This window comes from Musa acuminata, chromosome BXJ1-8 (assembly GCF_036884655.1).
Source record: "Musa acuminata AAA Group cultivar baxijiao chromosome BXJ1-8, Cavendish_Baxijiao_AAA, whole genome shotgun sequence".
Classification (NCBI taxonomy): domain Eukaryota; kingdom Viridiplantae; phylum Streptophyta; class Magnoliopsida; order Zingiberales; family Musaceae; genus Musa; species Musa acuminata.
The window spans coordinates 47,557,395-47,571,622 of record NC_088334.1 but is presented as its reverse complement, the minus strand read 5'-3'; the positions used below and the strand labels follow the sequence as shown (position 1 = coordinate 47,571,622).

The following is a 14,228-nucleotide window of genomic DNA, read 5'->3' as shown; positions in this document are numbered from 1 at the left end:
CCACATATCTCTCCCGTTCTAATAGGCCTTCATGTACAATTCATAAGGATCAGTTATTGCCACTAGAAACCTACATGCTGTGATGTTTTCCCTAAAATCAATATCATTCAAGTTAAAAATGCTTATAAAGTGGACACTTGACCGTATGCAGCAAACAGGCAAGAGGGTGGACATAATTCTTTGCATTAAGAAGCACAACTATAGTACACGGTCCGAAGATTTCCTCTTGCAAACTACTAGTTGTATGAAGCTAAATTGGTGAGTACAGCAATTGCCGTGTCTAATTTACACAATTTCCAACAGCTACAAATAATTCACAACCAAAACCACAACATACCTCTTTCACCTTTAAAGATGAGGGGGTAAGAAAAGCTACGGAGCTCACCATCTCCACATGCAAAGTTCAGCCCGGTGATTATCATCCGCTCAACATCTGACTGAATTTAAAGCCTAATTCTTGATGCTATCTTAGCTTACAACTTAGAAACAACCAGTGCACCTTCTTTTATCATCACCTTTCTTGCATCACTGGATAAACCGGTACATCACCAGAAGAACTTGGCGGCATGTACATGTTCAATATGTATCAGTTGATTCGTTATCTTGTTTCTTATATAAACCTGCTTCACAAGTCTGCTAAACTTTTAATTAGGCGATTGTCCTCAGCCACCCAAGAAATCGAAGAAGAGCAGCATCCAATATTGGAGATCTTTTTTCAAGACCTGCAAGAAGAAATAAGAGGGATCATATGAAATTCTGATTAGACTAGATAAAAACCAAACCAAAAATCATTCTCCTACAATCACTGCACAAGTTAATGTGCTGTTCCATGCTGGCACGTAGTATGCCTGCACAATACCAGTATAGTGAAAGGTATTGTCGAACACCCCTTGCCATATGAACTACTGCACATGCGCATCATGCTTGATCATGGTCACAGCACATGATGAGGCCCTGACAGTAAAATACCTGTCTCTTTGTGGCCATTGCAAGTGATAGTAAATCTGGAACAAAGGATTTGAGTGTACCAAAATCAAAGATTCAATTGAGTGGAACAAAGGAATATGCATTATTTTTATTGAAAATAAAAAAAACTCATTTGACAAGTTACCACGACAGTTTTTAAATGAAACAAAGTGGCTTTTCATATGAATGCCTTAGGATACCATGATTTCTTTTGGTCCTACCCTACATCTTTTTATTTTCAACATTCCTAATCATTGGAACAGTTAAACTAAAGTCTGCTTACCTATATCAGCAGCAACTCTGTGAGCACACATGATGCCTGAAAATGCAACAGCTATAACTCCTTGTCCAGGAAAACAGCTATCACCAACACAGTATAGACCATCTATAGCCTGCATGTCCCACTATGATTTATTAGCAAATTACTCATCAACTGACAGTTACTTAAATACTTAATAATCACATCAGCTATCATTCGGCAGTAGTGCACATACAGTTGTATTAAAAGGCATCCCCAGCAATCCTTTTGGCACCTTGCGCGGCATCGGTCCATATGTACCATTATCCCGAGCAAGAAATCTTCTATGGGTCTTTGGTGTACCCACCTGTCATGACCATACAAGAAAGTCATACAAGATCTAAATCATTTAAAATTTTGTATGCATGCAAAAGCCTATATATTAGTAAGCTATCAATGACTCAAATATTTCATTTAAAGCTCATTATTAGTCAGAAATATTTAATAAAAGCTTGATATAGACTTATCCATGACTAATTTGGTACATTTAGTCTCTAAAATAGATTTGTGACAACATCAACAGTTAAATGCCAATATGCAGTTTAAAAAATGAGGCTACAGCCAACCAACTTAAAACATGACCACCGAGTCTTGTTAAAAAAATGAGTTTTAAGTTGCATGAATCAGTGGCAGCTCCAATTTTTAACTCCTAACTTCTCTGAATCATCCATCTATTTTTAGCTAGGAGGGCATGCGCATGTGTGTGGTGTATTCAGTGGCATGGTATGTGGGGTTGTTGGGGTGAGGGGGTAATGGCGCATGATCTGGTTGAGACTGCAATCTGCACAAAGTTTATACAAACTTCAAAACAAAAGGCAGTAAGTACCATGGGTACAACTAACAATGTCACCAATTTTAACGGGAAGCATGCTGTAGTACCTCTTTAAACACTATGGAGCTTTTGAGACCCGGAAAAAGTTCAGTCTCAAGCCGGGATATAATTTTATCAGCCACAAGCTCTTTTTTCTTTTCATAGTCCTTTGAACCAAGACCCTGGAACCATAGTAAATAGAGATTTATGCAATCATCAAAGTAAGATTTGAAACTAGAACCAGCATGAATTATGTAATTTCATTCCAAAGTATCACTATAGAGCAAGAGGCGAAGAAAAACAATACTACAATAGAAGAGTGACCTTCCAATCTTCTATGCATGATGTGGTAAATATGTGAAGAATGTGATGTCCCTCTGGAGCCAAGGATGAATCAAGAACAGTTGGAATACTCAAAAATATACTTCCATAGGGCTTCTCCAAATTTGCCCAATCATCCTGTATTCATAATGATAGCCAAAAGATGAGCACACAACTATCCTACTTAATCATAGTTATCTCTCTATCAGAACTGAATCAAGGAGCTAGAAAGCAACGGATACCTCGAGAATGAAATGGTGGCAGTCTGTATCAGGAGGCAAAACTGTTGCTTTGACTCCCATGTGAATGGAAAGAAAAGATGGTGCCTTTACATAGATTCTCTGGAAGTTTTTCTCTTCCTCTGGAAGATCATCCATTTTCACAAGTTTACCTGTCGTAAGTTGATATCAAGTGAGTAAAGTTTAAAAAGTTCGAATCTAGAAGTGGACAAAGATATCTCAATCAGATCCCAGGCAGAACTAAAGTTAGTTTATCAATGAAGCAAAACCCATAAAAAATTCATAACTATTCATGCAAGAATACAATCTGACAAAAGAAATCAGTCAAATGAAATAGCTAAAAAACGGAAAGTTCCAATCATATGAAAAGAATCAATCTGTATGTTTTATTCTTTTTGAACAAAAGCTGGATGAAACAATGAAGCAGATAGTACTCAGTAGTTATGTATTCTACTGGATGCTATGACAAAGGCAATTGCAGTAGAAAGAATTCTAACAAGACTCATATTTGTTATTAAGGTTCGCAATACCGTACCGTACCGGTGTTTCGACCTGGGCTCGGTACCGGTACAGTACGGTATACCGAGCGGTACACCCAGGTGTGCCGAGTACTGTAGCTATGCCGCAGTATTACAGTGCATTGCTACAGAGCTATAGTGTTACAGTGTACTGCTACAGTGTTACAGTGCACTCGGACCGGTAACAAGCGGTCCGCGTACCGGCAACCTGTCGGACCGGTATGTATCGCCCGTACCGGGCAGTACAGTTCGGTACTGCAGACAATCTAAAGAGAGCTAAAGATGATTTTCAGTAATCAGCAATTGCTCTCTACTGTTTACCATATTACTTATCTCACTCAACCTGCAAGTATGTTTTGTAAACAGAGTCTTAAGATGCTTTGACACCTTACGCACCTCTGTTATCTTCTTTTTAATAAAACTACAAGGATCAACAAAAAAGAAGACATTTAATCTATCTGAAGCACTGATAAAGGCTATCACAGTAAGAAAACAATACAAACTAGACTCATATTTTGGCATTGGCACCATCTAGGGGAAGCTAAAAAATAAAAATCATTCCACTGATAAACAATTGCCTTTCACTATTCACATATTACTTCTCATTATGACCTTTCAATTCTGCAATGTTATTGTCATTCAGGTGTCTTTGTTAACCAGCCTTCCGACCATTTGACACCTTATCCTGCTAGACATTCTAAGCTCATTGAGATAAAAGAAAATTTTGAAGATCAAGAATGGTGTTAATACGCAAGCACACAAGAAGATCTAGATTGAAGTGAAACCAAGACTCAAGCTCAACTATTATGAGATAGAGGGAATTTACCAAAGGTATCCCATCTTGTTGCATTTGAGATTACAGTTGTAGCAAAAAATTCCCTTCCATCTGAGAGCCTCACTCCCACCTATCAAAGACAGAAACCAACAGAAAACAATGGAATTTGTAGAACACCCTTCTGACTATGGTCAGCCTAACTACTGAATACAGAAAAAGTAATGAACTACTGAACCTCATAAGTAATCACTTACAGCCTTTCCATTATTAAGTAGTATACTGGTCACATTTGCTTTGTAAAGTATGTTACTGCCCTTATCAACCAAGCCATTTGCCAAAGCCTTTGCAATACCACCAACACCACCAATTGGATAATTGATCCCTCCAAAATGTCTGTCACACAGAACCTTTTGTGACAAAAGAAAGAAAAATTGATAGTTAATAGAAAAATTGTGAGAAATAAATTCATTATTTTGCAAAGGGAGACATGTTACCATGCTTGCATTGATCATCGGTGTCTGCAAAGCATTAACTGTGCTCACAATGAAACACTACAGATACATCACAAATTATTTTGACTCTTCAAGAAGTGCTAACTCAAAAGCTCTATGTAGACAAGAAGTTACTCTGAACACCAAGACGTATAAATAGACTTTTCAATAAAATAATTCCACACCTCAGCGTCAATGAAGGATAACAACTGAGGGTCCTTGATAAACTTCCGAGCAATATCCCCAGCATTTTGTGGTAGATAATAAGCTTTAAAAAAATCCCATAATTAGCATAAATGCATGAACTTTGGCTTTCATGCTAAGAACAAATTCAAATAGATTAGCCAATAAAATATCAAAAAGATATAGAAATCTTTCAGTAAAAAGATACATCTTTTTTATTTATAAACATAACATCATAACTTTCGTTTTAAAATTCAACCATTACCAAGAGTCAAGCATTCCAATGGCTTCTTGAAAAACTGTCCAAAAAGATATAGAGGCTCCTCCAATGATTTCAATTCCAATGAATTCAGTGCACTGAAGATCTATTGATGCAGGAACTAAAGAATGATTATGGGAGCCACTAAACATATCTGGCTTGAAATAGAAGCCTCTAGAAAAAGAATGGCATACCTTCCAACACTCATTATAGAATTGATGGATACCCTCCTTATCATGAGGGAATTTATTGATTAGCTCTGCAATGAACTCATTATACCCTCTATGCACACGAACAGATAGTTCACCTGGAAGATGAAAGTGAACAGTTGTAGGGTCAGGTATGACCTGCATCTTATGCCCAACTGCCTCTAATGCTTGTGTAATTAAGTTTAGATTGCCCTGCCAGTGACGTTACAGCAATGGTCAGCAAACAGAAACAGTTAAAGGAAAATATAAAGTAGTACCCAATTTATGCATCTGAACTGGACTTGGAACATACTCAAAATGTTGGAAAGCTGAAAACTTCTATATTGAACTAAGTCTAGCAGTTAGAGATGCACTAACTGGCCCAACAGGGGGTCAGCATGGAAAAGAATTTTCTGCTGAAATTTGGCATGCAAATTGATTAGCTTAAGAATCCCTTCGTATAGATATTTTTTTCGTTTTTGTTTTTGTTTCTCTGCATCCAACATGCTATCAAGTGTGACTAGCAATTTCCGCAAAATCACCAAGGGCCAAAAACTTATCCCATTTGCTTGCCAAAGGAAATAGGTATGCAACCTGGAATATGTTGGTATGATATTAGAATCTTCCCTCAGAAGTAAAAGGAAATCTTCAAAAGTTCTAGACATAAATTCATTTGGCATGATAATATTGTTTTATTTAGTGAAACCTAGTATGAAAAAAGTCAGATAATGCTGTCAACAGGTTGAATGTCAATAAGCCTTTCTACGTGCTTGCATGGCATGCATACGACACCAAAATCCACAAAGCATAAGAAAAAGGATTTGTCATACTTTGAATCTAAAGGCAAGTGAAGACAGATATCGGTGACAAATTAGTTAATTTCATCAATCTATACATCATCTACTGACATGATCAAAATAAACCACGAAAGTCACGACACCACCAGCTCAGTGGCCATCCTTCTGCTAGCTACGTGATGGTAACATGAATTCTTCGTTTTCAGTTTCAGCCGCAACCAGTACAAACAGCGACGACGGCTAAAGTTCCCAAAAGAAGAATTATAAACAAAGCTTCTGGTTCAACAAACAACCAAATTCAATATCAAATGTGGATAAAGAGCTCACCTTGTCGCTAAATCCAAACATCACCGATGAACCAACATCAAAAGTAAACCCATCCCTCTCGTAGTACCCAGAACTGCCCCCAGGAATCACATATTTCTCCAGAACCAGAACCTTAGCCCCCTTGGCCGCCAGCTGCGTCGCCGCTACGAGCCCTCCAATCCCGGAACCAATCACGATCGCGTCGTACTCCCTCTCCATTCCACCTCCACTCATTTCCCTCTCCGCCGCTCTCTCCGGGGTCGGGACCGCCGTGGGGGACCTTCCTGCCCTCCTAAACGCCGGTCTCACGGCACGCCTCCTCCCGAAGCAGCACCGCCATAACGCGGGAGGAGGTGAGCCTAGACACCGGCGGATGAATCCATCAGCGTCAGGGGCTGGAGAGGGTGTGAGGAGCTGAGGCCCCATCCGAAGCATGGCGCTGGCGATCGTATTTGGAAGAGAGGGCCGAGCTCAATTGCAGGGTTTTAAAGATGAATTAGGGTTGGAAGAGAATCTTTGGAGGCCATCGCCGGGATTTTGTGGAGGAGATGAGACAAATCAAGGTGGGCGGATAATTGAGAGCACGTTACGGTTCAAACTTTGGGCGTGGGTGGCCAGCGAACTCAGTAGTGCGGAGGAAAAGCGGCAAGCGACAGATATCATTTATGCATAATTTATATTCAACTATATATAAAAATAATTTATAAGGTTGTCCTCGCCATTGGGGCCATTGGCTTTACAGTTCCAAACACCAAACCGACACGGTTTGTATTGTTGGGCTGGGCTGGGCTGGGCTGGGCTATAGATCCATTTTAATTGGGCTTACATGAGTTGCCGAACCAGTTATTATTGGGCTTCGCTTAGGAATTATTGCTTTATTATCCCCGAATTTTTCATGAATATATTGCATAAATTTAGATTATGTACCTATGATATATATATATATATATATATATATATATATATATATATATATATATATATATATATATATATATATATTCACATGAAATCTTGTTCAAGAAATGCGCAGTCCACCTTGATCCGGAATCAAACGCGACCGGCGGGGCCAAGCGGCTGCCGCACGCATCTCAGAACAAGTGGAACGCAGGTGGAGGACGTCCGGGATTTGTAGGGTCGACCAAGTGTTCATTTCTCTGCGGATGAACGGTCACGATTGCAGCTGGTAACGAGGTAGGTTCAACGAGGGTTGTCGCGCGTGTTCACCGAAGAACACCGAACCATCATACACCACGTGGTACGGCCACTGCACTCCTAGCCTGCTTGCCTTTCGCTCGACGCCACAAGTATCCCTCCAAGTGGACCCCGCGGATCCTCCCAATCAAAAGACCGGTAAGCGCGTGGAAGAGTAGCAGAAAACACTGTATAGCTGTCGGGAGAGAACAGTGGATCCACCACACCTGTCGCCAGCGTAGACGGCAACGCATCACCCGCCTGTTGGAGCGGCGCAATGATTGGGTCCCTCCAACGGCTCCGATTTCTTCACTCCTCATGTCTCCGCCGTCCGATCCCCTCTATGTTGCCGTCACCCTTCACGTTCCTGCCAGCTCACGTCTCCCTATCCGAAACTATCCCCACTGGCGTGAATCGTGCGACTCACATTATAACCGTACGATTGATTCAAAAACTTATCCAGTCCGTGAAAACAGTCTCACGCATAGATATTCCTATACGTATTTTCTTACGATGAGATTCATACTCCAGCTATACTGCTCCAGCGAACGCCACGTCATCAACCAAGCACGTTGTGCCATCCTGTGTACCATAATGACTCAAATATCCCTCAGAGCTCGGCTTCATCACGTAAGTTGCTAATGTATTTTAGGAAAATTTTAGGGATATATTTGTAATGTGATAGTGGCATTTTGGTAGATAACGCTTCGTCTACATACGTAGTTTGAAAAAAAAATCGGCCGACCTTCTCATCAAGCACAGAGAGAGCGAAGTGGTGGTTGTGCAGCGGTGGGCGAAACGGAGTCTGCCGACGGGGACACTAGGGTTTCCGTGAGGGGCGCGAGATTGGGACTCCGACGCCGGAACTAATCGATCTTGAGGCGAAGTGGGTTTCGGTGCCCTTTGATCTGAACTCGAGGGGTTTGATCTCGCCGCGCGAGTGCGGATCACCGACGCTCCTCGCTCGACACGAGGATCGGTCGCGCCCCTTTAGCTCCCTTCCGCTCAAGCGATCGAAATCTGCAGGTACTGAGCAATCTTATAATTGTTCGTGATCTTCCGTGTGCTACGAGATTTGGCGAATTGACAACGTGGAACTCGAGGAACGTGTTTGATTTCTTTTAGCTTTAGTGTTTTTGGGTCTGGATCTCGATCTTAAGGGAAAAATCGAGTGTGGATGATCCGTTGTGTCTAATTCAGTAGTATTTGCTTGAAATGTCAGATTGTCGATTGTAGTGTCACGGGTGATGCGTGTATCAAAGAATTGAAACAGATTTTTAGTGTTGCTGCAATTGTTATTATTGCAGAGTTCAATTTCTAGTTGGTGGTAGATTTCTATTCTGAAGATGGAATCTGGTGATGGAGTTGAAGTGGAGCTTAATAAAGGAACAGTGGAGGAGGCTGCAGAGGCCAATGGATCTACTTCACTCGTAAACAAGGAGAATGCAGTTACCGAGAATGGCACTCATGCTGTTCATGCAGATAGTGGCTCCGAAGATACGTCAAAGGTTGTTCTTGATTCTTCAGTAGACAGGGATGAAGGGCCAACATTTGCTACCGAGAACAAAGTGACCGATTCTTCTAAGGTATTTCGTGATTTTTCTCTGGTCTTTTCCTCAAAGCTTGAAGAATAATATTGAATGGAGGGTGAAGTGCGACTCTATTTCGTGCAGAGAGGTGGATCTGATCGATTCAAGAAGATACAGAAAAATTCTGGTCGTCCGAATGGTTCTTTAATTGAACCTCCGAAGAAAAGGAATGTTCTATCACAAAGTTTCTCATTTTCTTCCAAAGGATCTCTTGCTAACAATTTGCATAAGAGCACCACTTCTTTGAAGCAGTCTAAAGTCGCATCGTCAATTACAAATGGTTTGATCTCTCCTTTTTGCATCCAGTTGTTTCAAATAATTACCTCTTCCATGTGCTAATTCTTACAGCCTCACATTCAGGTGATCCTGCTGCTAATCATTCTGTTTTCACCACCACATCAAGTGCTCGGAAAACAAGGGTGAGTCAAAAGTGAGGTGGATTATTGCTTTCTTCAAGATGAGCTGTGGGCTAATTTTGCTGACATTTGTAATTACTTGTTCATCCCTAGTCTGTTAATCCTGGGGAGGCAACTACAAATGGCTCTCCTGCTGAAGATGCACAGTAAGTTCTTATTTTATAAGCAGAAAGATTTTTTCCTTCTCCTTTATATAACCCAAATGCTTACAATACTTTCTATTACATGTTTAATGATGGTTATATGAATTTTAAAATGTTGAGAAAAACTTTAGTTTAGGGACATGCATCTTTGCATACATTTTAGGAAGTGAATGGAACTTGAGTAAGTCCAATGCCTTTCCACATCAAAGGCATAATTTTTGTATGCACAGGGAATCAGGCATGAAAGGCATTGCCTTATTTACCATATTTCTGCACCTGTTAATAATGTTGCGTAGTGCAGACCATGCTTGTCTAAGTTTATTTTTTGTCTTGCCTATGATGTCTGACCAATAATTTCTTGACACCATATTTGATCAAACTGACTTCACCATGTAACATGATCTTTTTAATTTTTGATGCAATTGACATGACACAACAGTTCAAATGATGGCAAAACAAAGTCCTTGAGATGCACATTGCCAGCAAAAGAGGATGATGATGCCCACTCTGCTGCCTCGTAATGTTTCATGCTTATCCATTATACTTCCCGTTATTGAGATTTTCTTGTATGCAATAAAATATGTTTGATGTTTATGTTATGCTTTTTCTAGAAGTTCAACACCACGTGCAAGAAAGAACACTGGTATTGGATTTAATTTTAAGTTGGACGAGCGTGCCGAGAAACGCAAAGAGGTTAACACATTCAGTTCTAATCTTTTCAAATATCTCTGTTCAAGACACTTCTTGAACGAATTTGTATTGTCTTCTCAGTTTTTCATGAAGCTTGAAGAGAAGAATCATGCGAAAGAACTGGAAAAGACTAACTTGCAGGCAAAATCAAAGGTGATTGTTCTATTCAAACTTGGGCTTTCCTTGTCCGGTAAAGCTTTTGCAGACAACATGGACTAATTTCTCTGGAAAACAATATCTTATAGGAGAATCAAGAGGCTGAGATCAGAAGGCTGAGGAAGAGCTTGACCTTTAAAGCTACTCCAATGCCAAACTTTTATCAGGAACCTGGTCCTCCAAAAGCCGAATTGAAGAAGGTACAATCTTTCTTATTTCATTCTTTATTATGCATTCTTGATAAGTGCATCCACAGGTTTTAATATCTCATTAATTCATAAGCTGATTTGAACAATTTCAGTGATATTATTGTGCCAATATAAATAAATAGCCTAACTGAATTTTGTCCTCTATCTACAAGGATATATTTAAACATATATGCACTAAATTTGCTTTTAAACTGATGGTTTGGCCCGGCTTGCCACAGCATGGTCATTAGATTCTGTGTTTTTTGGCATTTGACTCTTTTCAAGCTTTTGTACGTCAGTTTCCTTTTGAGAGTAATTGCTTAGTGTGGTTGTAATTTGGGAAATGTCTCCAGTTTATCCTTTTCTGAATGACTTCTTCATCATATCGCGATTTGTTTCTTTCTAGAGAGTTTGATATTATCTGATTTGGGCTGCTGATGCTCTTTATCAGGTTGTAGTTCATTTTGTTATTTTGTCTCTGGAAACTTTATTAATCTGGTTTTCTTTTTACATTTGTGATAGTCTTTACACAAGGCTTCCTGTTGTAAATGTAATAGGTCTCTATATTTTCACAAAGCTAATGATTCTCTATATTACCTTACGTTCAAGCAAATAAAGAATCTAAACCAAAAATAAAAAAATGATTAGAAAGCTACACTTGATTGAAAATACTATTCATTAAAGAAAATTAATTTAATAAAAATCTTGGACAGAAGAAATTTTATTTCGAAAGTGAGAATGAAATGTGTGAATAGTGTGAGACGACTGAAGGATGAAAACATGTCTCACAATAGGTTTGAGATACGTGGGCATGTTCTTCTCTTTAAATGATTTTTAAGGATTTAAAGTGAGTCTAGGGTGACCATCCATTTTGCAAATTCTCTTCTCCTTTATCTATAATTTTTCACCTGGACATCAACCTTCAGGCCACATAAAACCTACAGCACAGCTTGCTGTCTAAGGAGTTTGCATCCGTAACCTATCATTTCTCATAAATTTACCAATTTATAAAAATCATATCCAATATCCTTTGGCATGAACCTTAAGGCCACATAAAACCTGCAGCACAGCTTGCTAGCTTGCTAAGGAGTTTACATCCTTAACCTATCATTTCTCATACATTTACCAATTTATAAGAATCATACCCAACAACCCACATGATACCCTTTGGCATGCATGATATGCATATCAGGCATGACATGCCTCATGTATATCATGATATGCATGGTACCAAACTTCCATCCCTGATATGCTGGTGCTAGATAAGCATTGCCTTAGTGTCAGCACTTCTTTGGCACAATATCTGTCATGGATAGTACCATGGCACACAATTCATGGAACATAATATCATCAATTGATATGTAACTTGTTTCACTGCAAAAATTGTCTCCATAACACACACTTGACAATTGTCGTGTCATACTCTCGCAGCTCCTAAGAGGTTATGATTTACATTTTTCCTTAAAGTAAATGGTACAATCTACTAGGTAAAAAGGTTAGAACCTAGTCTTGTGAAACTTGTAACACCTTGATTTGTCTTACCTTATCCCCAGAACATTGGCATAAGCATATTCCACTTCTTGATCGTGTATAATTTATTGGTACAGTATGCTTCGCTGTAGATCGATGTATACACTTGCAGGCAGTTTGTCTTTCGTAAGAGAACATATTTGATATTATCTTACTGCTGCTAATCTTCTGCCATTTTACAGATCCCTCCGACGCGTGCTAGGTCACCAAAGCTTGGACGTCGCAAGCAATCTGTTGCTGCAGCAAGTAATCCTTCAGAAGCTGGTGACTCATGTCAGAGCCCATGTGTAACTGCCAGCTCCACCAAAATGAATGAGGGTGCCGCAAGCAGCAAGAGGAATGCAATAGCTTCAAAGAACCCAAAGCAGAAGTCACTTTCCAAGCTTCCATCGCAGAAATCAAAAACTACGAAGTCGGACGCAAAATCTATGGATCCTAAAGTCAATGAAGTCAAGACAGAGAACGGTGCTGACACAACAACGGAAGTCTCTGCAGAAACAGGTGTTGAAACGGTGCCAACTTCTCCTAAGGATGTAGTCAAGGAAGATCAAACAATTGTTGCTACCTTTCCTGAAGCCAATATCGCGCCTCAGCAAGTTCCAGTACAAGGTTAAATAGTGTCCTCAGTAGTTTTACGCCCATCTGTGAATAGAGAGAAAGTGTTTTGCTTGAAAGGTATGGTGCCGTTCTGTGTTGCGCATTTCGCTGTTCCCAAGTAGATGCTGTTTTTATAAGACTTCATTTTGGTCCATGTATATTGATTGCTCAACTGTTTTACCGTTTGATTTATGGTTGGTAATACTTGCAGCTGAGTCGATGGAAAATGCATTGTTTTGGGTGCTTTCTTTTTCCTTATATTGTATTGTAGTTGGATGGCGTCTTCCTTTTCTACTTGTCTTTTTTTTTATTCTCTCCTAGCATATATGCTTGGCATTTGATAAGAGACAATTTGATCGATCGGTCATTGGTGCAGTCTGTAGACTCGCGAGGAATTATATGCTTTGGGTGATGGACGTATTCGCACGGTTTTATCCTTTACCATATGAGTTTCAAAATACGCTTATGAGGATAAAAGAGATCTGACGGACTTATGAGCTCTTAGCTCTCCTACGGGAGGGAGCACCAATAAGGTTAGGTACACCCATCACCCAAAATGGATAATTTCTCGTGAACCTACATATTGCACTACCTACCAAATTGTCTCCGCTAATAGACATGTCAAATATATATATATATATATATATATATATATATATATAAGTTTTAACAAGTTAATTAGAATAAACAAGGAAGAAGCAGCAAAAAAAACTCAGGTTAAAAAAAAATAAAAATAGATGAATAATAGGTTAATAATGAAACTATATTTTTTTTAGCAGTAAAAAAACGGAACAAATTGATAAGTCAGCATATTACTCGTAGCGACACAGCATGGCAGGAAGGCTTGTCTGAAGTGGAAGAAGCGTCGCCCGAGGGCTGAGGGTGCACGACAGTGGCCAGGTAGTGCTGGACATAGGTGGGTTGCTTGGCGCGAATGGTGAGGGCGTGCGACGGTCGTCGGGGAGTGATGGACGCTGGTGGGGCGCTGAGGGGCGGGGGAGAGAGCATATTGACGGGACACCGGTGGGGCACAAACTTCACTGGACATCAGTGAAATGCCGACGGGACGTCGTGGAAGGGGGGCACTCGGGGTGAGGGCAGAGGCTTCGCCGAGGAAGAAGGGTTTGCTCGACGGTCGGAACGTCGTGAAGAAAGATTCACCGGTGAGGATGAAGGGGTAGCGCCACGTGCCGAGTAAATCCCGAGCAATGATGTAATCAACGAAATTAAAAAAAAATAATAATAATAATAAAGAAAAAACATGACTGAACACATGTCCAATCATGTCGGCGACGAATCTGTGCTCGACACATGTCAAACACGGTGCACCACCCAAATCAACACGTTCATGCTTTCGTAAATCGGTATACTTTGGGATATGGTAAACCAGAGGTGAGTCATACGCGCACAATAGAATTCGGATGCCTTGGACAACCGCCATCTACAGACTCCGTGGCAACCTACAGCCGATAGAAACAGATGCCACAGACATAAATAGGTCTGTCTCAATCCATGAATCAGATGAAAAGGTACGTAGCGGGAAGAGGAGGCGACGACGGATCGACTATTCGCG

At 40.2% G+C, this 14,228-nt stretch overlaps 2 protein-coding genes across 5 annotated transcripts; one reads left to right on the top strand and one right to left on the bottom strand.

The window, feature by feature from the left end:
* Positions 1 to 167: 167 nt before the first annotated feature.
* Positions 168 to 6,787, bottom strand: LOC103996172 (prolycopene isomerase 1, chloroplastic). Of its 2 annotated transcripts, XM_009417028.3 has the most exons (13): positions 6,174 to 6,786; positions 5,056 to 5,262; positions 4,868 to 4,967; positions 4,605 to 4,687; positions 4,423 to 4,479; positions 4,183 to 4,335; positions 3,980 to 4,058; positions 2,639 to 2,787; positions 2,400 to 2,534; positions 2,144 to 2,257; positions 1,461 to 1,571; positions 1,250 to 1,358; positions 168 to 722 (listed from the first exon to the last, which is right to left on the bottom strand). In XM_009417028.3, the coding sequence occupies exons 1-13, from the start codon at positions 6,585 to 6,587 to the stop codon at positions 649 to 651; spliced, it is 1,785 nt and encodes a 594-aa protein (XP_009415303.2). In that variant the 5' UTR covers positions 6,588 to 6,786; the 3' UTR covers positions 168 to 648. The 2 variants fall into 2 exon arrangements, with proteins under 2 accessions (XP_009415303.2, XP_064936492.1); XM_065080420.1 differs by lacking the exon at positions 4,423 to 4,479 and having other exon boundaries at positions 6,174 to 6,787.
* Positions 6,788 to 8,085: 1,298 nt separating this feature from the next.
* On the top strand, positions 8,086 to 12,870 carry LOC103996173 (protein WVD2-like 4). 3 transcript variants are annotated; one of them, XM_018829563.2, is made up of 10 exons: positions 8,086 to 8,372; positions 8,654 to 8,932; positions 9,020 to 9,215; positions 9,296 to 9,354; positions 9,445 to 9,497; positions 9,934 to 10,011; positions 10,109 to 10,187; positions 10,266 to 10,337; positions 10,430 to 10,540; positions 12,241 to 12,870. In XM_018829563.2, exons 2-10 carry the CDS (start codon positions 8,693 to 8,695, stop codon positions 12,670 to 12,672), a joined length of 1,320 nt encoding a protein of 439 aa, XP_018685108.2. In that variant the 5' UTR covers positions 8,086 to 8,372; positions 8,654 to 8,692; the 3' UTR covers positions 12,673 to 12,870. The 3 variants fall into 3 exon arrangements, with proteins under 3 accessions (XP_018685108.2, XP_018685107.2, XP_009415304.2); XM_018829562.2 differs by having other exon boundaries at positions 8,087 to 8,372; positions 8,628 to 8,932; positions 10,106 to 10,187; XM_009417029.3 differs by having other exon boundaries at positions 8,088 to 8,372; positions 10,106 to 10,187.
* Positions 12,871 to 14,228: the final 1,358 nt, after the last annotated feature.